The sequence below is a fragment of the Ixodes scapularis genome, unplaced genomic scaffold (genome assembly GCF_016920785.2).
Source record: "Ixodes scapularis isolate PalLabHiFi unplaced genomic scaffold, ASM1692078v2 PGA_scaffold6__148_contigs__length_123643588, whole genome shotgun sequence".
In the NCBI taxonomy this organism is placed as follows: Eukaryota; Metazoa; Arthropoda; class Arachnida; order Ixodida; family Ixodidae; genus Ixodes; species Ixodes scapularis.
The window spans coordinates 21,455,013-21,482,267 of record NW_024609881.1 but is presented as its reverse complement, the minus strand read 5'-3'; the positions used below and the strand labels follow the sequence as shown (position 1 = coordinate 21,482,267).

Sequence of the window (27,255 nt, the reverse complement as noted above, 5' to 3'; positions counted from 1 at the left end):
GACCTAAACAATGTACAAGGATAGGGCAACCGGTGGTTAATGCCTCTTAACTTTAACAATTGTAAAGTCATGTCCTTCCAGCGTCGCTGTATTCCTCTTTCCTTCCCCCAAGGCTATCGTTAACGTTTCCATTGAACTGGTCAAGTCGTATAAGTACCTCGGTGTCGCCCTCTGAAATGATATACCTTGGCGCACGCATATTACTGACATCACTTCCTCTGGAAACGGATCCCTCGGGTTCTTAAAACGTCACCTACGTCATGCACCGCAACACGTGAAATGACTTGCCTATAAATCGCTTATCAGAGCCAAACTTCAATACGCGTCCGCAATCTGCAGTCCACACCAAATATATCTCATCATTGCACTCGAAGCACTTAAAAATCGTGCCACCAGATTTGTTCAGGCTTCATACTCGCACAATGTCAGTGTTTCGTCCCTAAAAGCGGAATCATGTTTGCTAACTCTTTCCTGCCGTCGCTGCATTTTCAGTTTTTCTCTATTTCATCAGTTCTTCTACTCTCTGCTTGGTGTAACATATCACATAACACCCAGCGTGCGGGTCCCAGCGCACCAGTCATCTGCGCCAGGTCGCCCGCCCACAGTCCCACATTGTCACCTTTTCTGCCTCACCTTTTTCTCGCACAGCCAAAGACTGGAACGACCTTTCCCGCAACATTGCTGCCATCACCTGCCCATCAAGTTTCATAGAAAGTGTCACCATTAATCTACCGCAGTGGATTCATGTTGCACTTTTTCCAATTGTTTATTTGTACACCCCCCACCTCCCCCTCTGTGTAGTACCCCCAACAGGGGTCTTTAACCCCTTGCCTACTCATTTTTTTTCTTTAAAGATCGTACAGAAAGCTTTATTTAAATCAAGCAATTTGCGCCAAAATAAAGAAAAACGTTTCCTTGGCTTTCAGGCGTAGTCTCGTGCTCTATACCAGGACTTCCGGTTGTCTCCTCTTCTTCAGTAGTTCTTCACTGTATGATAGAAATCGAGAGATTAGCAGAAACCTCACATAGGACATCGTTTTGCCGAAAATTGGGGTCTCCACTATGGACCTCTTGGACCAGGTCATTTTGACTGTGTGTTTTTTCACTTGCGTCATAATGATGCACAAGGCAAAGTATGCCTTTATCTCATCCGGAGTGGTGTCAAACCATTGCTCCTTATAGCATTTCTTGGGACGATCCTCGTCGCCCATCTCTTGTTCGGCGTAGCGATTTGTCTCGGCAGAGACAGACGCCCAAAAATCATGACTTGCAAACACGGAAAAGGTCGACAAGGCGCTTGTCTTCTCACCAAGACTGCGTTGAACCCTTGCTGACACACCTGGGGTTTCTACAAAGGTGAACTGAGCAGGCTGGCTGTCCCTCTTCTCCCAGTTCCACTGACGTGCAGACGCCGAAGTCAATGAAATGCTTCCAGGATTCGCATCGTTTTCAACACTTTTCTCACTGTCCGTTGAACTCTCATCGGATTCCGAGTAATCGGAAAGGCAGCAGGATTCGTCGTCAGAAATACTGGCGCATTCATCACTTTCAAAAAGAAGTCTTTGTATATCTTCGTCCGCCAAAGCAGACCTCCGCGCCGAAGACTTGTTTTTGGCGCGCTTGCTTACAATAGCGCGCTTATTTTTTGTCAATGGAGCGCCCTCTCTCTGTCAAAAGGCAAAGCAAACAAGAAAAGAACCCAAGGTAAACAGGAGCAACAGGGGTAGTGCTGCCATCTGCCGCAGAGCTCACAAAACAAGCTCTGAAACCGGAACACGAGTTACACTCGTGGTCGGGTTTTATGGTCCGTAAATGGCGGCACGAGTGACACTCGTTATTAGTAGGCAAGGGGTTAAGCTAACAAAGTGAAGTGAGGTGAAGTTGTGACGTCAAGTTGCTGGCAGAAATTGCTTCGTCTGAAGCGGGCCTAAGGAAGGCATTTTCCTGGGGAATTGCCTTCCGACGTAAAGCCCCGTTATTTCCCTCGTTAAGGTTGGTTCACACTTTTTGCAACTGCTTACAACCGGGTGTGTCATGACGTCTTGTGATCTCCTATGACAAGAGAGCACACTGGCACGCTGGTGCCACATATGAGGTGGGCCTGGGACTCCATGTCGCTAGAGCAAAGGTTTTGCAGTATTTGTGAGATAAAATGCATGTACTGAAAAAAATATTATGATGCACGAAATAAAGAATAGAAAATATGTGAGAGTCTCAAGTGTTCCACGCAAAATTTAAAAAAATCGTTATTTTAACAAAGAAGATCATAAATCAGATTTATTTTATTTAATTCAGATTGGTTCGATTTAATTCGGAATAATCTTATTTAAATCATTGTAGCTGGCCAATAGGGACTCTTTATCATGGCATGGCAGATTGATTGACCAATCCACCCGATTACCGATAACAACGCGGAAGAGCGGATTACTGCACATTTAAAGAATGGTATAATTAACGCAGCTTGATTTTTTTTTAGTAAACTAAAAAGCTTTGTTTGGCTTGTCTTTCACATTCTGATTTTCTCGAAATGGAATGTTACGTAAGTGACAAATCAAGTGGAACATGGGAAGAAAACTCGATGCTCTGATTTCTTTGATTTCAGTACAAAATAAATGCGCGTAGAAAGCATCAAACGATAGATAAACGGAAAATAAAAGATATTTTCTGGATTGTTTTTGCGGGAAAGGTTTGATTTAAATCATTGTAGTAAAACTGGTCTGATTTAGATTGCGATTTAAATCGTCTTAATTTTTATTCTCTGCCCTGGTTTCAGGGCTTCCTGATAGGTACAGTGCAATCCACTTATAACGATCTGCAGCTTATAACAATCAGTTTCTAGAGTGCCTAGATACGATCAGTTCCTAGTCCAGATACAACGATAATCGGTTATAACGATTGAAATTTTGGGTTTTCTCATCGTTATAAGTGGTTTGCACTTTTTGTCCTCAAGAGGTCCTAACGCATCATGTTGTAGGCAGTCACAAGTGTGTGATGGAGTCCTTACATGCAAGTTGTGTGCAACACTGACTCTCGCATGTGGACAACAGGAGCGGGAGGCCTATCGAGCCTTGATGGACAGCTACCAGAGTGAAGCCGGGCAGCAGTGGCCGGCCGCCGCCGCCAAGCAGATCCAGTCCCTGGAAGCGGTCCTGGCCGACTACCGACACAGCCTGGACCAGGCGAGTGGCCTCCTCCCACCATTCGCGCCTGTGGAAACGTCGTCTCGAGACTCTCGAGGCGTGACTCGGGTCATAGGTCGCGCCAAAGTAAATGACCGATATCGACTTACGAAACTATGTGCGAGCACTGCCAAAATATTACGCTTTTGGGAAACTGCGATCCACTCTAAAACCGACAATAAAAATGCCACTGCCGGCTTCTCGGCGGCGATTTGGCGGGTTGGTTGTCTGTCGAGCAATCTTGTGCCCGGACATTGTCCTCGTACCCAAGGAGGTTACTTGTTTGTGATGCCGCTTCTTTCGCCGTGTTTTTCTGGTGCGTTTTCAGCCGTACCAGCGGATGATTTCTGCTTGTTAGGTTACGTTTTAGCGGCCGTAGTATGTAAGTGGTCTTCGGCGATTGCGCACAAAGATTACCGACTCCCCGCTCGCTCGAGCGCGTCGTGGTGCCAAAGATGGCACTCACCGGCGGCCATAGTTTAGTCCGTTCCTGTTCGGCGGGAGCTTATGACTAGCTTCCATGATGTTTCTGCAACGTGCATTGCACTCCACCCAGATGGTAGTTCTTTTTGGAAAATAAGTGGGGGCTCGTTCTAAGACTGCGCTGAGTCTGCGTCCATTGCGGCAAACTCGCTTTTCGGCCGGCAGCGTTACGAATGAGCGTTAATTAACATTTGCCACGGACGTTTGACATCTGCAAAGCAAAGCGGTAGAACAGCCATAGCATCTTACCTGACCGATTGGAACTGTTCTCTGGACCAGGCCGGTCGTACGTTTTGCAGTACCAGAATACGAACTTTGCATTGCACGACGGTTATGGAGCCGATCATGGGCGTTGCCGCCGTACCCGCGCCGGTAGTTTCGGTTTCGCCGTAGAGCCCCGAAATGAAACTTTGAGGCGGGATATCAACAAAACTGTGCGAGACGTACAAAAACAAACAAAAAGGGAATGCCTCGTAGTTCAGGGACACTTCCTTCAACAAAAACCATCGTAACCCTAAAATCTAAAAAATATACCAGAGTTTCATGTTTTTTCGTCTGTGCTTGGAACATGTCTGCAGGCTGCCTTTTGTACGACGTACTAACCCCGGCTTTAATCCTTCCGTGTCTGTGGCATGTAGCCTCGACGGCGCCCACGCGACGTCGGCGGCGTTTTAAAAAGTTAATTGCAAGGCCGTCATGGGGACACTACGACGACGTCACGACGTTCGCGCGACGACGTTACCATAATGACAGAATTTTTAACCGTGTTTGCACACCAACCGAATGTCTGGTACTGACCAGTCTACGGAGCAGACGACACTGGGGTGAGAGGAGAGGGGGCATTTCCCTTTCTGCGGTCTTTAGCGGAATGGTCTATAGAGAAACGTCTTTCTGTATGGAATTTAGAATATTATCTCGCAACTCAGTTTTGTTCAATGCTTTCCAAAACCTGTAGTCCAGACCTACCTAATTTGCTTGAATCTTGAACTCATGATGCAACTGGCTAAGATATTTCTGTTCCTAAGTTGCTCCAAAATTAAGATGTTGTGCACTCCCAAGCTGAACCAAAATGCAGATTCTTTTGCTCCACAAATTGCTCAGAGACCAGTTTGATCTGTCCCATCCCTGGTGAGGTCTAAAGACTTTCTGCAATGCACAGGTGGAGAAGGAGCTAGAAGACCTGCGAAACCGACGACAGTTGTCCAGTTCCTGCAGAAGTGATGCCGAGTCACAAACTGACCAAGTCAAGTGAGTCTTACCTTTTGTTTACATACATTTTTTTTTTAGATATGCTGCATATTTTGTGGAGTCCTGGCACTGTGCAACACGGTTAGTGTGAATGTGACGTCAGCACTTTTCTAAATTTAAACATTACATTCGAGAGCGACAAACTTAACCACTAGAGTGCAAGTCCCGAAATAAGCACTCTTCACGATGCCACAATTTTCGATGAGATTCTTCTCATCTTGACGGAGAAACAGGAAAAAGCGGCAATCGCTTGTTTGCCCTAACAGTGTCGCACAGTGTCCTACATCATTCAGCACACTAAAACAAAATAAGTGCATTCATCTCTTTCCGACATAACAAATAAAAAGCACACTTTTTTTTATACACTTTCACGGGCAAATTGAGAAAGAAAAATTATACAAGCTTGATCATGTTAACGAAGACTGGTGAGCACAGAGCGTGCCATAGGCCTATATGAGGAGAAGGAAATGGCGTCCGAATGGCACTGCCTACCGAAGATTTGCATTCGCTTCCAGCACATGCCGTGAGACAGCGCAGCATGACAGGAAAGGCCGTGAAATGCATGACCGCCCCTTTGCGTGCCACGCCAAAGGGTTTGCTTTTGTGTGCTCCGACCATTGACCCTGGATAGCTCAGTCGCAGAGTACAGTCTAACCTCGTTACAACAGACACTTGGATATAAAAAAACAATTTGTGAAGTTTGTTTGGTTTTCCTCTACAGACCATCGACTCAACTTCATACCTGCATACAGCATACTCCTCTTACAACACACCGAAATCTCGGTCAAAATAAAGGTCTGTTATAACAAGCTTAGACTGTACTTGGTTCATAATCTCCAGGTGGCGAGTTCAAAGTTCAAATCCTGCCGGGGGACTGAAGTCTGCTTAGTATACTGTTCCCCATGAGCGTAACGCTTTTCTGCGTCGGTTTTTCGTTACAGCCGGCGGCTACGGCTGGCTGTTACAGCCAAACGTTACGGGACTGCGTGAAAATCGGCCAATAAAACACGTTCTGTGTCAATAAGGAACAGTATAGACGCTTTTACTCTTTACAAACACCAGCCGTCTCTTGGCTCCCAATCGACTTCCGGTCGCTTCATTTCAACAAGATTTCAGAGCCTGTTGATGTCCCAATTCTCGGGACGATAAAGTTCCACGTAAACCACAAAGTTTTGGGTTTAGTGAGGTTCATTTGTTCTGCTATTCAACATATGAATCGGTGTTCTTACAGGTGGAATGAAAAATCTCCAACGAATCTCTCGCTAACCGGTTCTTTAGCTAACCAGCTGGAGAAGTGGTCATAAAATATTTTATGAATGTTACAAGAAGCAGTGCCGTGTTGGGGATTGTTTGCCCTCTCATTTGGCCAGAACTTTGCGGGGATATAAATTGTGAACAGCGCCTCTTTCCGGCGCTTTCAAAACAGGGTCTATATGATGCAGCATAGCCAACGCAAAGCTATGAAACAATTCACCCGGATGAATATTGAAAGGAACATAAGCAAAAGCATAGGAACTACCAACATGCGAAAATAATCAGCGGGTTATCTGCGAGAGTCGCCAGTATCTCCAAATGATCGCAGGTCACCATGAACCAAACAATTGAAAGCAACCTTTATCTCCCAACTTGTACACTGCATGAAATGCAGTATTTAAGAGGGAAACTGATTTGGTACAAAGGCCATGTGTTTCAGTTGTCTCACTAAACTTAGCAGGGGAACTAAATTGGTGTGGAAGTCACGTGACATCAATTTTGTGGCTAAATTTTGAAGAGAAACTGAATTAGTGTTCATCATGGAAACAGCGCAAAAACACAAGGACGTAGAGAAACACATGGGATGAGTGCTGTGTTTAGCGGAGTTTAGATCATGTGACAGCAATTTGTCTGCTAATATTTGCAGAAGATGCACAGACGGACGGACAGATGGGCAAAATTTGGGGGTCGGGGTGGGGGCATTGGTAACAAGTGTTTCATGCTTTCGAATTTTGAATGTAGTAACATGCTCTGGTGACTCACAGTAGTGCAACTGGGGGCTGACTAGTGAAGCACTGACAAGTTAGGCTTTGGCTAGAATACTGGCCAACTACACAATGTGTGCCACTGTAGTAGATACTAATGCAGTTGATATGTTTGCATGCCGAACTGACCATTTCTTAGAGAGTGTGCCCCGAAATGCTGATGTGGTTTCAATGTTAATTTCAGATTTGAAAACTCGGAAAATGGGGTGAGTGGATCCGCAAGTTCTTTTCGAAACTAAGGTTGCTAAACCATCTTCGTCCATAAGAGTACATTTTTAGGAAAGTCGTGCAAACATTAAAATGTTTTAGCTGCAGTTTTGAATGGTGTGCTATTTAATATTCACTTTGAACAAACTTCAACATCCACACCTTTTGAAGTGTTGGCAAAGTCGTGAGCGCTGTGAGTTAGTTGGCCCCTTCGAGTGCAGTTCCCTCTGTGCATCGGCGCACCTCAGAGAAGCAATACCCGCAGAGCTGACACTGCGATCCTGAAAGTCTCGCTTTACCACAGTGCAGTTGCAAGCTCGGAGGAAAAGCGCGGCTTCAGAGAGTAAATCTGTGTCCGTGCACGTGGTGTGACAAGAAAAGGAATCTGAAGTTGATGAATGGGTCCATATCTATCTTGCATTGCTACTATTGATCTCATGCAGGAATGTATGTTGGACAACAATGTACAGACAAGTATCATAAGACGTGTTTATTTGTCTTTTAAAATTCGAGATGGGAGGCGGGATATTTTAATTTAACAAAAGGTTTTATAGGTTGCAGTCTTGTCCCTTGTCCCGAGTTTGTTTTTTTCTTGTTGTGTTAAGTAAAGTTTTACAGATCACTTTCATTGGGTATAGCTGGAGATCACGGCGTCACTCTAGGTTTAATTTTATGTCAGACAAGTCATTTGCTTGTCACCCTTATTGGTCTTAGACTATTGTAGGCTATGGTGAATAAATAGAGCAAAATGAACCGAGCTTAGCAGTGGATGTATGGAAGCTTGGGAATAATCTTAAGTTTTTAACAAGTTCCCCTGGATTTCGTTTATTTGGTGTGGCAGTAGTGGGGGGCGCAGTAGAAGGGGCAGCAACTATGGTATTCAAGATGTTTTGCTTCCCACAGATTTAATTTACGGAACTACAGTCAAACCCACTTATAACGATCCCACATATAACGACCTATCGGTTATAACGACCAGCTTTCAGGAAATATACAAATTTAAGGCCCTACACATTGATATTGGTCTAGATAAAACGAAAGATTTTCAAAGCATCATACTGTTACAGCCAACACAAAGTCCGCTTCAGAAGAAAACAAAACAAAAAGAAAGATCAGAAAGGCTACATTCCGGGCGCGGCGCTCCGGGAGATGCTCAAGGTCATTTCCACGGCCGTGCGGCAGGGGAGAAAACAAAACTACAAAGGCAAAAACGCCCTGCCGGGTCGCGTAGCCTGCCGATTGTGCGTGCATGGGAAGGAGAAGAGAAGAAAGAGGAAGTCAACTCTCATGCTGTTCTGCATTCGTTCGTTCTATGTTTGCAAACTCTGTATTCAACTCAAGGAAAACTCAATGCTCGGTATAAGTTGGTTAGCCCCATCACCGTCGTGACAGTTTGTTTACGTTCGCCATTTTGGTATCCGTGTCATGCACATCTCTCGTGTCTACAGACTCGTGTCTGTCGTTTTAAGATGGGGGAAAAAAAAATCCACAAGGGGGGGCTTTATTTAAACAAAAGGGCATCACGCTGGGACAAAAGATAACAACGGAGCAGCACTGCGTGTCCTCGCAATCCCAGCCACCCGACGAGCTCGCAAAGTCTTGTTCAAAAGACGACCCTGCCAGAGGCGACGGCCGAGCACTCCTACGTGCGCAGGAAGCGCGGCACTCAAAACGCTGTAGTCCAAAGCCAGTATTAATTACCTCTGTGGACAGTGGAGAACCATCGTCGGACTAGTGCACGGCATTTATTTTTGTGTTGGCGTGGGGCTGATAAAATCTGTTTTATGAGGTATGTGGTCAATCTTCATTATTTTACCTGTGCGGTAGAATCGGCAGCAATTTACTTGAATATCTGGAAGCTAAATCTGCTTGCGCGTTAGAATCGTGCAAACAGTTTCTTTAAATAAAGAGCTGGCAGAGTGAAACTACTACTGTTGAACCTCGATTTAACGAAACCCGATTTTACGAATTGTCCAATTTAATGAAGAAATTTGCATTCCCCGCGCAGCCTATGGGCGAGGTCTCCCTTCCTCGATTTTACGAAGTTTCCGATTTAACGAAGTAATTAGCGGGTCCCGGTGACTTTGTTAAATTGAGGTTCAACAGTAATACAAGTTTCATTATCCTCATTTGTTATGTTTTAATGGTGAGTCCAAATATAACGAACTACTGATGAAACAACGACTCTTCGTGGAAGTATCACGTTCGTTATAAGTGGGTTTGACTGTATTCAAGTAACTCTTTCCATACCATGCCCATTGGCCATTGATAACCTCTAATCGATGGTTTCCACACATTGCCAAAATTCGAATTTGGTGCACAGGAACACGTTGTGCCATCTCATGGATATCTGAAGAACTACAGCTTCGGTTTCGATTTCGTTTTGCGCTCTCTCTCAAGCTGGTGAGCAATCCGATATACAGTAAATTTTCAATTGAGCAAACGTCGGTTTAACGAATATTTCAGAAGGACGAACTTTAAAGAATTCCCAGCAGTATTCCTAAGCATTCTAGGCAAAAATGTTCGAGTTGAAAGTAAAACAAATTTCGGAATAGCGAATATTTCAGTTCAATGAACTTGATCGGTGGACCCAGGATTATTTTTGCAATCAGTACAGCGAAGTTTTCTGCTCTGGACTGCTGGCGTACCCGACGCCCGCTGCCGCCGCCTCTGTAGTGGCAGCGTATCATCGCTGGCGTTAACAGACCGGGGCAAAGCGGCAGTACGGTAGACGAAAACAAACCACATGATGTGTCCGTTTTTTAGGGGCAAAGCTCCTTAGGGTCTAGCCTTGTCCGTCCGGCGTCCGTGCTCACATCGATCTTGCTGGTGCTCGTGCTCGTGATCGTGCTCGTGATCGTGCTTGTGTAAAGCAAAAAAAAAAAAAAAGATTAAAAAAAAAAAATTTTGCACAGTCGACAGGATTCGAATTTGTGTGGGGAGACCCCAATGGATTTCTAGTCCATAGCCTTAACCACTCGGCCTTGACTGCGGGACGAGTAGGGGGCTCTGAGATGTGGTAGTAACTCAAGAGCTGGGGATGTCATGGATGAAACGTTGCATGTAGCTGCTCAACGTCTATACAGGTGAGGGCACTGCGGTCAAATGCGTATATAATCGCGTTAAACGTTGCATGCATTGGCTCAATGTTTATAGACGAGAGGGCGCTGCGGTCAAATGCTCAAATGCGTATATAACCACGTTACATACCACACATTCTCCTTCTGACATGGATGAAAACGAACGAAAGGCTTGGCATGCCGCGGCTCAGCGTCTACGCAGACAAGCACCACCAGAGCTTCGCCCCAATCAACATCATTCACCACGTGGAGATGCGGTCATTTTTTTTTTTTTTTCAAAATGAGAAAGGGAGTTACTTAACTGTTATGCACTTTGTATATATCGCTGTACATGACTCCATAAATTGCCTTTCACACTTTTGACTTGATATATGCTGTGCTCTATACTTTTCCACATTCTAGTTTAGTCAACTTTCAGTTCACTGAACTATTTCCTTGGGTTCCTTAAAGTTTGCTCAATTGAGAATTTACTGTAGATGGTGCCAGGTGTGTCCCATCTTTGTAAGAAATCACTACAGTGTGTATGAAAGTATGGTATTATCTTTGCATTTATTCTTAGCTGCAGATCAGCCTGGCCAACCTTCTTCCCTCTTGAGGACTCCACGATTAATGAGAACTTTGGTGGTTCGACGCAGGGTGCATCCGGACTGCGGATAGTCCACTTTGTGGAGAATCCGCTCGAGGTCGCATTCCGAGAGCGACTGGAGTCCGTCTCTCGCCTCGAGGAGGAGAATGACCGTCTGAGGGCGAGGGTGAAGGTGCTGGAGGAGTTTGGATGCTCTCAGGACGTCACGGCCCAGGTGCAGCTGCGGCTGGACCAGGATGGATCACTGCCGGACCGCAAGAGTGAGCAAAACACTTTTAAGGTGCTTCGTCTCTGCGATAGAGGCAAGGTGCGCAGAATGAGGGGCGGAATTAGATTAGGCTTGTTACGCCTTATTACGCATTTGTATGTAACTAGGGTTTCAGAGAGAAATGTCAAGGAGAAAGTGGAGTGAAAGCGGAGAGGCTGGACACACTTGCATCTGCTTACGGCCGAGTGCATCGCGGTTTTTTGTCGACATCTTGCGACGAGAGAAGAGACTGGTACATTTGTGTCATCCATAGGGTAACCCCGGGGCTGCACTTAAGTAGAGCGGAGGTTTTGCGGTAATTGCAAGATCAAATGTATGTATATCTATGAGAAGTAGTCGTCTACTGTAATGGTTCTCAAACGGGTGTCCGCACACCCTTTGGGGTCCCGATCGATCAATAACTTTTTTTTTTAATGATGTTGGCTGTCCTAAGAAGCTAAATACCGTATTTACTCGCAGAATGAACGCACTTTTTTTTCCGAAAAATCGATGCAAAGTTAGGGGGGCGTTCATTATGCGAAGAAAAAATTTTTGCGTCCGTATTTACTCGCATAATGAACGGACCTTTTATTCTGAAAAATCGAAGTAACTTCTTATCTCTTTGGGCGCGGCGCCCAACCCCGTAACCAAACTAAGCTGTGCAAAAAAAAAAAAAAAAAAAAGAACAACTCCTCTGTTTTTTTTTCTCTTAGTTCCTTGGTTTTTTTTTTTTTTTTGCCGCCTTTCGCAAGCTGTTTTGTTTGCTTAGGCGTTGCTTAGACGATGGCTCTCCGCTTATCTTTCTTATCTCCTTGCGCGCGACGCACGACCCTCCGTAACCAAACTGCACTGTGCAAAAAGAAAAAAAGAGAAAAAAAAAAGCTCCTCTTTTTCCTTTGTTTTTTCTCAGTTCCGTGGGGTTTTTTTTTCCTCTCCTCTTTCTTTTTGCTGCCTTTCGCAAGCTGTTTCGTTTGCTTAGAGGGCTTCTCCGCTCCTCTTTCTTACCTCCTTGCGTGCGGCGCGAGACCCCCGTAACCAAACTGCGCTGTGCAAAAAAAAAAAAAAAGGACAAAAATTTTTTTTGTTTGTTTTCTCTTAGTTTGGTGAGTCTCTTTTTTTTTTTGGCGCCTTTCGCAAGCTGTTTTGTTGGCCTAGAGCGCTTCTCCGCTTCTTTCTTACCCCCTTGCGCGCGGCGGCGCGCGAACACTAAAGTGCAGACTGCGCCGTGCAAAAAAAAAACCTCGCTGCACCATGCAGGATAGAAAAGTGCGTTCATTTCGCGCGCGTGGGGGGAGGGGGTCAAAATTTTTACGTCGGAGTTGGGGGTGCGTTTTTTACGCGAGTGAAAAAAAAAAGTCGAAATTTTGAGAGCCGACTTGGGGGGTGCGTTCATTACGCGAGTGCGTTCATTGTGCGAGTAAATACGGTATTCCCCGTTTCAGAGCTTCAAACTCTGTTTGCGAGCATTTAGTTTTGGCAGTGACTATTTCGACGTTCACCATCAAAATATTTTTGTATTTATTTTTTTGTCCGTGACGTCCCTTCCCGAAAATGTCAAAATAGTGGGTTTATTATCTTGATGTCCTCCGTCAGTGCTGTGCAGTACAGGCTTCTTGAATTTACCAGGACGTGAGATTTACAGAAAATAACAAAAAGGTGCTTCCGTTCCCAGGCATCGAACCTCGGCCCTTTGCGTGGGAGCAAAGCACGATAACCATTTGGCCACGGGCACGCTTGCTGGAAGACATGCGTGGCAATATTTTTTGTACTCTCTTAGCGTAGATTGTTTCAATCTTAGATTTTCTTTTATTGTTTGTTGTACACTTATTGTAGGCCTAATAGGCAGTATTGTCTCGGTTTTTTTTTTTTTGCATTCTGTCGTATATATCATGTGAATTTCTACGTCATACTTGTCACAGCCCCTGTCAGGGGTAAACAGCTTCCATAAATGAAATAAAATAGAAAAAATATTGGACATTGTGAGATCGGCACGGCTCGGCAATGGGAGCTTGTGGTGCCGTGCGCTTCGTAGACAACACGCGCTGCACTGCAGTCGATAAATTGGGAATGTCCCACCCAGTTCGGCAGGAAGCGTATCGAGCATTTACAATGCCGCTGTTGCTGCTGCACGTTCCGACAGTGCAGCAAGGACATTGTAGTATCCTTTGTGGCCATCATTTTTGAGTGCTGCCCATTCTCTCAGAGCATGTTTCAAAGGTGGTGTGTGGCTCTAGTTCTGCAGATAGTCAAGGCATACGAGTTCAGTGTAGAAATGACACGAGCAAAACGGCGACAAACTCGGTGCTCTGTGCCTGGCTGTTGAACAGTGATATTGGCTCCAGACATGTGAAGGGCGTTCCAAAAGACGTTTTCATGAGAGACATGCTGGAAAATGATTTGGACCTCTGCTTGGACAAATGCCTCGAAGAAACAAGTACCAATCTCTGCGGTAAAGCTACAATGCGACACTTGTCCATATCTACAAGTGAAACTCGATTTTACGAAACCCAATTTGACGAAATTCTTGCTTTAACAAACTAATTCTAATTTTCCCACAGATTCTCATAGGGCTGCATGCATTTAGGAACTTGAAATGATGAAATAAAAATGACCGTCAACCCGATCTATTCCCGGAAAAAAATCAATTCAAAAAGGGGTAATTTCAAGTATATTTTATCAAGAAATTCTCAAGGTTTGTTTCCGGCATACCAGCAATAAGATTGCATGACCCTAGTTTATTGTTACGGCTAACTCAGCACTCCGAGCTTTTAGTCACTTATACAAAGTGACACTAGCGGTTTCATGGCGTTTCGTTCATGTCGCTCACGACAGGTGACACTGATGGAGTTCGCTGGTCATTCAGTTTTGGTTCGGATGTGTTTGGTAGTGGTCTGCCCTCCTGTTAGCCCTACGGACGGGTGCGTCGGATATAAACGGCGGGGCCACGATGTAAGGTGCATACTATATAGGTGAGGTGAGGACACAGGGCATGGCGAACGGTGCGACGTGATCGACCAGATAAAGTCCCGTTGGTGCTCGCCCGAGTAGTCTCGGCCAATAGCGTCTCCGCCGTCCAAACAACACAAATAAATAAAAAAAAAAAAAATTTTTTTTATTTTTACAGCATGTGGGCGCGTCTTCTTTCTGCTCAGGGTGTCTGTTCTCAGCTTGGTGGACGCTGGCTCGATCACCACGCCAGAGATCTTAAGCAACACGCGTAGTGCAAGTGCCAAGTTCTACATGACATGGCACACCCAGAAAATGACTATAAACAAAATTGAGCAGTCCCGTGTGAATCCACAGTACAGTCACAGCGATAGCTGTGGCACGTCACGGTGAAGTCGTTGGGCATCAGTGTTGCGTTCACACACCGTGTGGGGCAGTGGGGTGCGTGAACAAAAGTATTCGGAACAAAATAGACATCTGTTTTGTTCCGGACGCTTTTGTTTTGTTCCACCTTGTTTCAAATGCTTGTTTCTCTTTCGACAGGGAACGTGTGGAAGCACGTCACCCGAAACAAGTTCATGGCATTGACAGTGCTACGACAACAATATTTTACAGCGAAGCTGTTATGCGCTAGGATCTGGGGAAAAATGTGTCTGCGAATGTTGACAGAAAACTCCCCATTGGTCGTGGAAAGTATGAATAAATAAAAATAAAAAGAGGGGGTAACCAGTGTGAGTCAGCCTTCCTTGGCATTATTAGATAGTGAGGTCCCAATCTCTTGTTATCATCTTTAGGCATCGTCCTCGAGGTCGTCCTAGAAGTCGTCCTAAAAGTCGTCCGAGAGGTTGTCCTTGAGGTCGTCCTCGGCATCATCCTCTAAGCGTCGTCCTTTAGGTTGTCCTAGACGTTGTCCTCTAGGCATTGTCCTAGACGTCGTAAAAATAACAGCTTTGCTGGTCCTTCATCTTCACGTGAAGTGGAAGGGCTCTACAATATTTTATAGACTCCTTTTTTTTTTCCAGAGGGCGCGTGCAGTGGGCATTGGGTACTACAAAAACCCTATGTTTAGAGCGGGTCATTAGCGCCATGGCATGGCTCACTGGTAATGTGCCCGCTTCACACGCAGCGAACCCGGGTTCAATTCTAGCAGGTGGCGGGCAATTGTTTTCAAGGATTTGGCAACGTCGACGACGGATGCCCTGCATTGCCAACTACATCAAAATGGATGTCATTCCAGTGGTGTGAAGAGCCCATAACAGTTATTGCTGTAAAGCAAGCCTGTTTCTCATGGAGAAGCATGGGAAACCGGTACTGCAACACTTGAAGGAACCATGAAGGCAATTTAATTTTTTTTTAAAAAGAAGGTGTTTTCGGAAGCATTGGGGTCGTGGCATGCCACACAATTTTTTCTAGAACGTCGTGACTCTTATTTCTGTACCTGCAAATAAATTCGCGAAACCGAAACAAACATTCAGATTTCTTCCCTTTTTCGCCTGTGGAAAGAGAAGTGACGTCAAGGAGCACTGTCGGCGTCGGTAGGATTTAGTGCACACTCAGTGTGGTTCCCGTGGTTCGCTCTAGTGCACGGCGGTCTGTGAAGACCAGAGGTCGGCATTTTAGGTCGCCCTCACTCATCCTCACCCTCACAGCCACACTCACCTAAGCCCCTCACTCACCCTCACCCTCACAGCTACACTCACCTTCAGCCCCTCACTCATCCTCACCCTCACAGTCACACTCACCTTCAGCCCTTCACTCACCCTCACTGAACCTCACGGCCCTCACGCTCTCACCGCCCTCACGGCCCTCACGGCCCTCACCGCACTCACGGCCCTCACCGCACTCACGGCCCTCACGCAGTCATAGCCCTCACCGCCCTCACGGCCCTCACGCCACTCACCGCCCTCACCGCCCTCACCGCCCTCACCGCCCTCACGGCCCTCACCGCCCCTCACGCCACTCACCGCCCTCACGGCCCTCACCGCCCCTCACGCCACTCACCGCCCTCACGCCCCTTACGCACTCATGGCCCTCACGCCACTCAGGCCAGCTTCAGATGGGGCGATTTCGCCCAGAAACTTTACGTCGCAACACCAGCAACATGGGCCGCCCGCGATCACACGCAGCAACCAATTGCTGCAATTTGCCATCGTCATCATAAAATTTTATTTTTATTGCACTATTTAGACACAATTACGCGTTATAAACGTGTTTTTATGCATTTAAATCTCGTTAAGAATACTAATGCACCTTTCTGAAACCGTTTATTTCCAAAAAAAAAAACGATCGATTTCAAACCAAAACCAAGTCTTTCGGTGTTATCATCACCGACACGAGGTATTACGTGAAAATTTTGCGTCCCTGATTGAATGCAGCCGCCTCAAACGTATTCGAATTGCTGCGAGTTGCTTGCTTATTTCGAGCCGGACCCGATCTCAGCAATTCGTGTCGATCTAGGGAAAGCTAAAGAACAACCCGCCATTAACACCAAAATTGCTGAGAAAGATGCTCGATCTGAAGGGCGCCTCACGCACTCACCGCCCTCACTAATGTCCCTCACACCACCTCATGCACTCACCGCCCTCACGGCCCTCACGCCTCTCCTGTCACTGCCCCCACGCGCTCATGGCCCTCACACCCCTCACGCACTCACCGCCCTCACACCACTCACGGCGCTCATGGCCCTCACGCCACTCACCGCCCTCACGCCCCTCACGCACTCATGGCCCTCATACCCCTTACCGCCCTCACCGCCCTCATGGCCCTCACGGCCCTCACGGCCCTCACGGCCCTCACGGCCCTCACAGCCCTCACGGCCCTCACAGCCCTCACGGCCCTCACTCACCCTCACTCACCCTCACCTCACCTGTGAAGATGAGGGTGAGTGAGGGTGAGTGAGGGCCCTCATGAGTGAGGTTTGCTGAGGTATGGTGAAGACCACCTGGAAGAAATGGACGACAGCGCTGCGCTCGCAAACGAGTTTGAGCTCCCGTTCAGCGACCTCACGCCGACTGAACGGGAGATGCTGCTAAGGACGCAGAACTCTGGATTGGCGCTTTACGAGGGCGCCCCAGACCTACCACCAACTCCTCGGTTGCCGCCTCAGAGCGACTCCCCGCCCCACTTTTACCCAGACTGTGGTTGACGTGAAGGTGCTGCTCAAAGTCTTCTGGTCGGAAATGCAACGAACAAATCCTGACACCGCTGTCCACAGCTCTACGCAAGACGACGGCGCGCAACCAAATGCTGCGCATTGCTGCATCGGTCGGCAGTTTATGCAAACTAACGTCGCCTGATCGACCGCACGCCTTTAGCCGACCTTTCGCGCAACCTACTACTGCACATAAACGCGGCATGACTGGTGAGACACCAGTTCGCAAAGCGAACGCGAGACGATGCACGAAACCAAAACCAAAAGTTTGCCGCCCCCGGCGCTCGTACCTTTTTTTTTTTTTTTGTCCATGGTTGCTCGATGCTTTCTACGAGCCCGAGGTAGCAGTGTGGGATGCGTTCAACCAGTGACAAACGGAGGGATCGCTTCAGATTATGCTTTTATACACGGTATGAAACCTATTAATTCCCAACTACAACTTCAATAGATTACCCAACGTTCAAATAAAAATTTTTCATCACATCTCACCACCGAAATGGAAACCAAGAGCTCGTCTATCGTTTGAACCAATCGCCAGACGTGGAGCCCGTTGTCGTCACGCTTCGACGGCGCACTTTAGTTCACCTTTCTGCCGCCGCCTCGGTGGGGTCTCAGGCATCGTTCCCGGCGCTATTATTACCGCGCTTGTTTGCTCGATTGGTGCGGCACCCAAACTTCTGTTCGGGCTAGAACTTGGTCAACAGTATTTGAGGCGTGCCTGACATCCATTTCAATCGTCGAATAAAACTTCGAAACTGCCTTCATGGTCCCTTTAAACCAAGGCGAGGAGAGAACTTCATCTGGTAGCCGTGACACGTGCGGTGTGTACACCTATATATTTGTATATCCTGAACCGTGAACAGGACGCTGCCAAGGCAAGTGCAGCAGAGAGCTTTTCAATCGTCGCACCTCCAGCGCGAGCTCTCTGCTCGACACTTTTACGTCTCGTGGTCTCCAAGCGTGCACGCGCAACCAACGCACGATGGAATACAAGTAGACGCTGGATGCTGGGCATCTGCGTCTGCTCGTATTCCGTCTGCGTCGCCATGAAATGAAGCTTTTAAGAAAGAAAAAAGTGTTCACCCTCGAAAAAATTGCGGAAATCATTCGTGCTTAGATCGAAGAGGACACGCGTCTCTGGTGGCATATGTCGACTTCAATGCGAGCCCCGGCTGACTCTTGCAGTTTGCTGATAAAGGGGCATGAAGTGGGCTGTCAGAAGAAAACCTTCATTTGTTTCCTCGAGGTTTCCAAGGTTTCCTTCACACACTAGCTGTGTGGGTCGTCTTCAAGGACTAAATTCGTATGCTAGAAAATAACCACGTAGGCACAGACCTTAGAGGTGATGCTTCTCTGCTCGCTCGTATATATTAAGGCATCACCAGAGATATTGGCCCATTGGAACCACCCATTGGGACCACCAATGTCCGCGTCCATGCCTTGCCGCTCCAAAGTGGCCAGAATTGGCAGGGGACCTTTCCCTCTAGATTATTATATGAACTCTATGGCCCGCAGGCCTGCAGGACCAGCTGGCGTCTGCCGAGGCCAAGAACCGTCGGCTGGTGGCGGCCTTCCGCCGGACCAGCCAGGACTTCCGGCAAGGCTGCTACCTGCTCACGGGCTACCGGGTGGACGTGGTCAAGGAGGGACACTACAAGCTCACCCACGTGTATGCCAACTCGCCCGACGACTATCTCCTCTTCCAGGTGAGGGGTAGTCCCAAGGAAGCCATGCCTAAAGTCACTGGATCTTGGCAAAGTAGTGCCATCGCCTTCCCTGCCCGCTGGCAGGAAACAAACAGATACTTACTTGCTGACGACCAAAACCTTACAAGACGATTGGCTGGTCGCTCTCTCTTGCCATGGCGATCTCCATTTCTGTCTTTCTTAAACTTTGAAGCTTCGAAAGGGTCGCTCTGAACCAGCCATGCCAAGAATGTTGTGGAGTGTCGTCGCACTGAGAGCATTCCTTGCCAGTATAAGCGTCTTTGGCACTGTGTATGCAATGAACTTATCGATCGTGATTGCTTCTACAAATGTCTTAATTTTTTTTTTTTATAGTTTAAGACAGGAAAATTTTTTCTCAATGCGGCCAAGCACCGACACTGCAAGAGGTGGCGGTGCGATGGTGGCCGCTAATTTCGCTGGAGTGTGGAGAACAAAACTTCCAAAGTGAAATAGTGGATTATCGCATTTTCAGCCTGCATTTGATCTTACTTTGTCGCTGCTCTCAATTCGTTGAAAGCTTTAAACTTTTTTTCTAGTCGGTTAGCAGACGATATATGGTGTTTTGTTTTAATTACGTCTGCGAATGATGCTGCGTAGCAGATGAACCGCATTCTTTGCTTACATTAGCAGACGAACCGTCTACAAACGCTACCTTTGCTCGCTCCAGGAGGGGCAAATTAGATGTCGCGGTGACCAAAATTGGACCCCAGGTGAAGTAGTATCTGCACTTGATTACTGTTTCACTCTAAACTTAGTAGCTTAGCTCTACCATATTTACCAATGTATAAATCGTAAGTGTTTTTTTTTTTTTAATTTTAGGGCATTTTTTACGATGGCGCGACTTGGATGCATCTTTTTCTGCCGATAGTCGTTAGTAGAGAACTTTCGCAGTGGATCCCGCGTGTGTTTCATGTACGTTGTAAGCCGCTAAATTCAATGGGAATTCAGTGTCACGTGACGTCATAGTGCCATGCGACATAAAAATGTACCGTAGAATACCGTGCATCCGCACATTCCACACCAAGTGCCCATTTCCAAATTAGTAAAATCTGAGAAAATATGTGCAGCACATCGATATGTAAAATTGATGACTGGACAAGTGCCTTTCCCCCATTTTTTTGCGATTATCTCCAAATCTTGAGTGGGCGCTTGTCCGGTATTTTACGGTAAATCTAAATGCGGCAATGTAGCAGCTGTGTGCAGCAGTTTGCAGTTGTAGGCCGCATCGGCATTTATGGCAAAGATAGATTCGTCGGAGAAAGTAATGAAAGTGGCTTCCGCTTGCACGTACATAGTACGTTGTGATCACGATACACGCGCGTTTATGAATAGAGTTTTGCCGCTCAACCATAAAAAGTGTGACTTATAGAAAGGTTCCACTTATACGTTATAAAAATAACCCTTTACAAGAGGGTCCGACAACTGCGCAACTTATGGGCGGGGAAATACCATTTTTTGAGCGCTCGGTGCTAGTCCGCACGGGTGGCATGACCGGTCGGAGGGGTAAACTATGGCACCAGTTCGAAACCACTTTTTTAGTCATGGGTTGGGTATGATGGTGAACATAGCGGTCGGAGATCCGTTACGGGCAACGCGGCGCTGGCCAATCTCACCTGGGGACGTTTTCCGGCGCAGAACGGTGAGAGCAGCATGAACGTCTTGGAGACGGACTACCTGAAGCGGCTGAGCTCCCTGGCGGAAGAGTACCTCGCAAAGCACGACAGCGTTCCGGCGTTCCTCAGCGCCCTCACGCTCGAGCTGTTCGCGCAGAGGAGCACGGCACAGGCGGCCACGCGGCAGTCACTTTCCTCTACCTGACCAGCCCTTGCCGACAAAAGGCTGCCGAAACGAAGCCGGCAAGGAGGGGAGAAGAACGCCGCGTGGTTCGTTGGACGGCATTGCATTTTCAAATAAATGCAGCCGTTCATTTGTTTGTATGACTCGTGTGTCCTTTCAGAACGAACGTATCACAAAGGCAGTACATACCCTGTTTTGCGTATTGCTGGAACAGTCTATTCAATTCAATTTTATTTCCAACGGTGTTGGGGGCCCTGTATGAAAGCTGCCGTAGACACCTTGAGGGCCTGTATGAGCGATTCAACTAGAAATTATAATGGCACATATGCTGTGACAGACTTATCAATAGGCAGGGTAGGCAGCTGCCTAGGGTAACAGAATTTTGCGGGGTGGCCACAAATTTGCTGCCCCCCCCCCCCCCCCCCCCCCCCCCGGAAAATAAATTGCTTTTTTTTTTTAATCTAGCTTCAAGTTTAGCTATTTTGGGAATTCTAGCTCCAGATGTAGCTACTTTTAAAAATTTTAACTCCAGACTTGACTATTTTTCTGTCCCCCCCCCCCCCTCCCCTTCCCTGACCGTAGGAAGCAGGGGTTGGTCGGACTCAACTTCTAACCTAGCCTAAAGGCCTATTCAAACACTTGCGTTTGCCCACGGCAAATTTCCTGCAATCTCTTACGACGAGAGAACACGGTGGCTCCATCTATGGGGTGACCCTGGAACTGCACTTCACTAGTGCGGAAATTTTGCAGTGTGTGAGATCAAATAGTGCGATATCTTCGCCATAATGTCAAGCTCTGCATTACACCTTTCTTCCTCAGGTTTCCCATCATAACCGATGGGAATAAGGGTCTTATTATTTTTAAATGTACATACTATCTGCGTACGAGCAATAGTCATTTATACCACTGTCAAGTTTTTCGAGCCAACAAAGAAAGAATGATCCACGAAAAAAGTTTTGAATACATACGGAAATGCCAAGTGTTCTACGGCTGCCTGGTAGATGGCGCCAGTGCGATTTCCCGTCGTAAGAGATTCTAAGAGGTTTTAAGGTACTTGGTCGTAAGCAGTCGCAAGCATGTGACTTAAAGGGACACTGACACCCCAAAGGTCTTATTTTTTTTATTGTCGAGAACGATGCAAGTTGCAGTCATAGACACGCAAAAAAAAACGCATCGCAAAAAAAAGTTTTCTTGCGCGCGCGCGCGCCTTTTTATTTTTGTTGTTTCATTCTCCCGCCTCTCGCTTCTTTTGATTCGTGACGTCAAGAATCATGAAATTTAGAAGCTTTGTAGGCGACATCTTCATAACATTTAATAACGACAATCCTAAAACATGTTTTTTAACGCAATAGCGAATGCACTACGGCCCTTCTTTTTGAAATACCAAAAATCGGGAGTTCGTTGTGGTGCAGTCTCCTGGATTTGTATCCTCCCACGGAAAACAGGCGACACCGCTCAAAACCGGTCCGCCGCAACGCCGCCGCTCACTCCTTTCCTCCTCGCTTTGAGTCGCCATGGCGACAGCAGGGAGTCGTGAAAGAAAGTGGACTCTCAGGACTCTGCAATATTTTACGTCAACGCACCGGCGCGGACTGCGCGGGAACTTCGAATTTGGCATTTGGAAATTGTTTTTTTACTTCACAAATACTGAATTCCCAAATTTCAAATTTTGAGGGTAATGTCCCGGCATCGTTTTCAATCGTTTCGGATAATAAAAAAAAATGTTTTTGATGTGTCAGTGCCCCTTTAAGACTGACGCCGTACTGTCTAATCTGTACCTTTGTTGACTAACAGTTGTTGGTATGGCATGCCTCTGTGAAGAACAGACTGCAGATCACCTGGAACGTGGATCTTGACCCGCTACCGAAATCTCGGCGAAGCAACTGCGCTCTCTCTGCAATTATGCCTTCGTCGTGTTGCAGACGCCTCGGCCGATGTTCAAATCCGTTGACCGGTGATGCACAGGCCGACACTGTGCCTCAAAGCCACTAAAGTGGTCAATAAACGTATGGTAATTACTCAATGCTGCCTTGATGGGTCTTATCCACGATGCGTGCATAGAATATCCGATGGGCTAGCAGTCTATATGTAACGAAGTACTGTATCTGTGTGTACATTGTCTGTCTGCATATTTTTTTAAAGTTTTGTCCGTCACTTTTGTGAATATTGCGTAGATGACACCAATGAAGACTGGTCACTTTTACCGCTTTACTCATACGAGAGTGAGTGTACCTTGTGAATTCATTCCCAGTACTCACTCTTAAGAGTCACTGTTCTCTTTGTGTAACCTTTTTGGCCAATTTTACGCATCTGCCAATGAAGACAGATTTTTTGGGGATGTACAAATGCCAACCTTTTGGGCTAAGCTCCATAAGCTAATTATCACAAATACAGAAGACCTAGGGAAAGCTCCTTATATCATGCACATAAAATGTACCAAATACGTTGAGCGTGCCATCTCTGTACATTTATCTTATTCCTTTGTTTACTGTTATATTTCCTAGCTCTGTTGCTACTGCTGTAAGAGGTCAGGGACATGCCAAACTGTATCATAGGTTTTTTTTTCTGACCGCCACCATCAACTCTTGATGGAAATACATTATTATTATTATTGGTATTACCGTATTTATTTGAATATAAGGCGGTCACGATTATAAGGCGAGGAAGCAGTTGAAGGACCCGAGAAAAAGAAAAAAGAATCGACGGATTTTGAAAAAAAAGCTTGCCTTATATTCGAATAAATACGGTAAGTGTCAGTTTACTACAGTCGAATCTCAAATTCAAACTCTCTTAATTCAAACTTGCGGATAATTCAAACCAACATGCAGGTCCCATCCTATGCGTGTCTATGGGAGAAAACTCCCGGTAATTCAACCTTTTCTTCATTCAAACTTTTGGCCCCCCTCGAGTTTGAATTAACAAAATTTGACTGTATAGCCAATCTTTGTGAATGTTACATGATCAGAAGCTAATGGAAGCCTTTTCTGGGTGCTTTATTTTACGATGTAAAAATGAGGGATGGATGGATGCAATGTTTGTGTGGGTGTTTTTTTTTTTTTCTTCAGAACATGTCTGAAGGTTGCCGTTGCTTCCTAAGCTGCGACCTTGATCGTTTCTCACGAACTCTTCTGGCTGATGCCCTGGCAATCCTGCGGTGAAAAAATAGCATGTTTGCTATTAATCTCGTAAGGAAACATGCACCAGGGGAAAACATTTTTAAGATTTCATTTACAATAACTGAATGAAATTTTTACAGCTTATAGTGCTTGATCCCCTTTTCATAAACCTGGTGTTAGTTTTGATATAGCTTGTGTTTTTATGTTCTGGATGCTGTGCACATGTAGGAAAACCATTTTTTTGTGCACACATGGGACATGGTAATGCATTTAAAGAACTTAGTAATATAAGCTAATTCGCTCCTTTTAAACCACTGAGTGCAACGAAGAATAAAAATAATGCGTGGGAGACCTATTTCATTTTAAAATGATTCAAAATCGCAAAAACACCATCTTGAAGGGGTTAACAAAATTGTCCCTAGTTTTTTTCATGAATATGTTAATATAGGGGGTATATTCACTGGACACCATATCTGAGTGCGCCATTCAGAGCGCATGCTCGGAACAAGCTTGCATTATTAGGCTGCTAAGACGGGTAATCTTGATGGTGTGGAATGCACCTTTCAAAAGAGCTCTGGAGGCTCACCATCAGCGTGCGCTCGGCAGTCGTGCACACAGCCATGGCCGCCAGTGAATACTCCCTATTAGCCCCGAGAAGTTTGCATGGCGCCCCCTTACGGCGAATTGAGGCGACGTCACGGCGAGGACAGAATTTCTGCCCTACTTGCTCCGGTCACCCTGTGGAGGCTGTGACTACGTTAGCTTTTGGCGCGCTCGTTTCTATTTAATATTTTTTTCGTGCGCGTTTTTCGTAGGAAGTGGAAATTTTAATATGTGGCTTTATTGAGGTATGGCTTGTAGCTGCAGGAGAAACTTGAACCAACATTTCAGGCACGGTTGACAAACAGGGCACGCAATGCATGAATCGCCGCTGGGATATGAAAATGAAGAAATATGGCCACAATTGCAGGAGCATCACTATAGATTTACATCACACACATTCAATGCTAGTGATGGTCTCATTAAATTAGGAGGTTATATACCATTTTTTTTGTATCTGTTTTTAAATAAAAACGCCGAAGCAGACAAGCTGTATGCTGCTCGAGCAACATGTTAAATGTAGTCTTGGCCATGGAGAGAGAATCGCAAGTGAGACAGTCCAAGTACAGGGATAAAGTAAAGAAAGACGGAACACAGGCATATACCAGTTATTTGTTTATATCTGTTTCTATTGCTCGCATTTGGCCATTGCTGGATTCGGATAGTATTTCAACGGACTCCACTGGTGGTGTCCGTAGACCTGTTTATAATATCGCTCAAGTAGTGTACAACAAACGTAGGTGAAGGTGTCTATTCTGTTATTAGTCCCTTGGGCTCTAAAATTGAGATTTTAGTTATATGAAATTGTCCTGAAGCGAAAATACCAGAAGCTTTAATCACGCAAACTGTCACCCTTCACAGGTTCCACATTTTCTGCTATTAGTGCAGCATCTACCACTGGACGGCTGCTCAAATGCTCGCTCTTCTTCCGAGTTTTCTTCTGTTGCATGGTCAGAGGGTCCAGCTGTAGGGAGTTTGGAGGCTGAGGAAGCTTTGGGGGACCTGCTGGAGTATGACTTTTAATCGGAAATGACAATTCATACTAAACAGTGTATTTTCCAAATACACAAGGCCAGAATAAAGGAAGAAGGTTGGGGAAAAGTATAGACGTTCCAAAGTATGATGCATATTTTGGGCAGTTCAATACATCTCATACAGGCATGGAGGTGATTTGGCCGTTTCTCCTGCTGCCATACAAACTATTTTCCAGTAGTTGCGCGAGTTCTAAAAAAATAAAACATGCCTGCATATGTGCACAAACTATATCATTAATTCACGAAGAAGCAAAATTGACGTAAAAGAACCCTGTTCTCTGAGCACTTCAAAGGCCTTAAGACCGATGGCCTTTAGAACACCTACGAACCAGCGCTTGCAGGGCGGCACGCGCAAAGTCGGGGTCGCGATCTAATTTGACGGCCGCCCAAAGGCCTTCGATATAAATGCCATTTGAAATGCCTGCAAAGCGGGATGTAATATTCTCCTAAATCGTGAACATGGAGGGATCACAATTCCAGCGTCTGATGCTGTAAAACCCTTGATGTTTGCGAGCCCTTAAGTTTCACGAATTGAAAAATTCGCGAAATTTAAGGGTACATAAAAATTTTGATTTTTAAGAGTTTCAATGCAGGCGTCTGCAATTCGCGAAATTTAATGGTCGCGATTATGTCCTCCATGACCGATTCCAGAAAAATAGGGGCCTCAACAATAAAGGGTTTTATAGTACACTTACACCGCCGCTTCATCGACCCCTCGCACGATTGCCTTGTGCTGTGTGGACCGACAGGGAGGTTCATGGCGGAATTGCTTTCGCCGATAGCTTTCCGGATTTTTAACCCAATTATAACGGTAAAAGTGACAAGCACGCTTGTACACCAACTCATGTTTACAAACAAACCAGAGCGCCCCTAGCGGACGCCACCAGTGCCGCGCATGCGCGATGGGGGTGTGGGCAAGAAGCTCGCCGTCGCCCATAAACAAACCATTGAAATGCGATGTTGTCGGCGTCGGTGTGAGTCCCCCTGCCCTTTTTCGCGTTCGCATTGTTGATTCTACGTCTTCCTGGCAAGGTCTGACTACTTCAGCGGCGTCAGCGAAATTACCGAGGCTCGTTACACCGCAAAACTTCGCGTGAATAATGTGACATGCGGCGATTCATTCCGCGTGGACGCAGCAGAATGTACGCTAAAGCCTGAGTCGCATGATGAGATTTCGCTCGGAATTTTCAGTCCGGACGTCGGTCGGGCTACAAAAGCGTGAACCGTAGCTGAGATGGTCGACGTCGATGCTGAAAATCTCAAGCAGAATCGGACCAAGTGAATCAGGCATAACAAGTCGGTGATGGCCACTGGTAACAATTATCAATGCATCCTTGTATCTACTGTTTACGTCGAGCCTGGTTACCAACCTTCAAATTTGAGTCTTTTGAGGAATGCACTTACTTCTTATCGCAAGTACCGGGCCCACGTTTAGTCTACGGGCCGGTGTCGTCTAAAAGAGCAGACGACAAGCAGAAACGTTTGAAAGAGCAGACGGCAGTTTAAACAGTCAAGCGGCCGTTTGAACTTGAAGACGCACTGAACGTAGTCCGCAGATGGTCCGTACAACCTCGTGGTTTTCCGCCGTTCATGTTAGAACAAAACAAATAGAATTGATGACCAGAAGTATCCGTGAATTCAATCCAAAGTGCTTCCCACCCAAGCAATCGTGGTCCGACGGCGTCTAGTTTTCCCTTTTCACGGCACATATCCACCTTCTCGGACGAACCGAGCACATGAAAACTGGCCTTCAAACCTTTCTCGACTCTTTTAGTACAGCCCCAGTCGCGGCGTTTTGACGAGAAGGCAGGTTTTTGTCTGGTTCCTTTCAAAACA

At 46.3% G+C, this 27,255-nt stretch overlaps 1 protein-coding gene across 1 annotated transcript in view; it reads left to right on the top strand.

Annotated features, from left to right (window-relative positions):
* LOC8044149 (mitotic spindle assembly checkpoint protein MAD1) overlaps window positions 1-20,809 on the top strand; it is a 70,025-nt gene extending 49,216 nt beyond the window's left edge. The window contains exons 11-16 of the mRNA XM_042294644.1: window positions 3,048-3,179; window positions 4,822-4,910; window positions 7,113-7,134; window positions 10,851-11,061; window positions 18,661-18,851; window positions 20,508-20,809. Of these exons, the coding sequence (XP_042150578.1) occupies window positions 3,048-3,179; window positions 4,822-4,910; window positions 7,113-7,134; window positions 10,851-11,061; window positions 18,661-18,851; window positions 20,508-20,690 (828 nt within the window). The 3' untranslated portion in view covers window positions 20,691-20,809. The remainder of the gene's footprint in view (window positions 1-3,047; window positions 3,180-4,821; window positions 4,911-7,112; window positions 7,135-10,850; window positions 11,062-18,660; window positions 18,852-20,507) is intronic.
* Window positions 20,810-27,255: the final 6,446 nt, after the last annotated feature.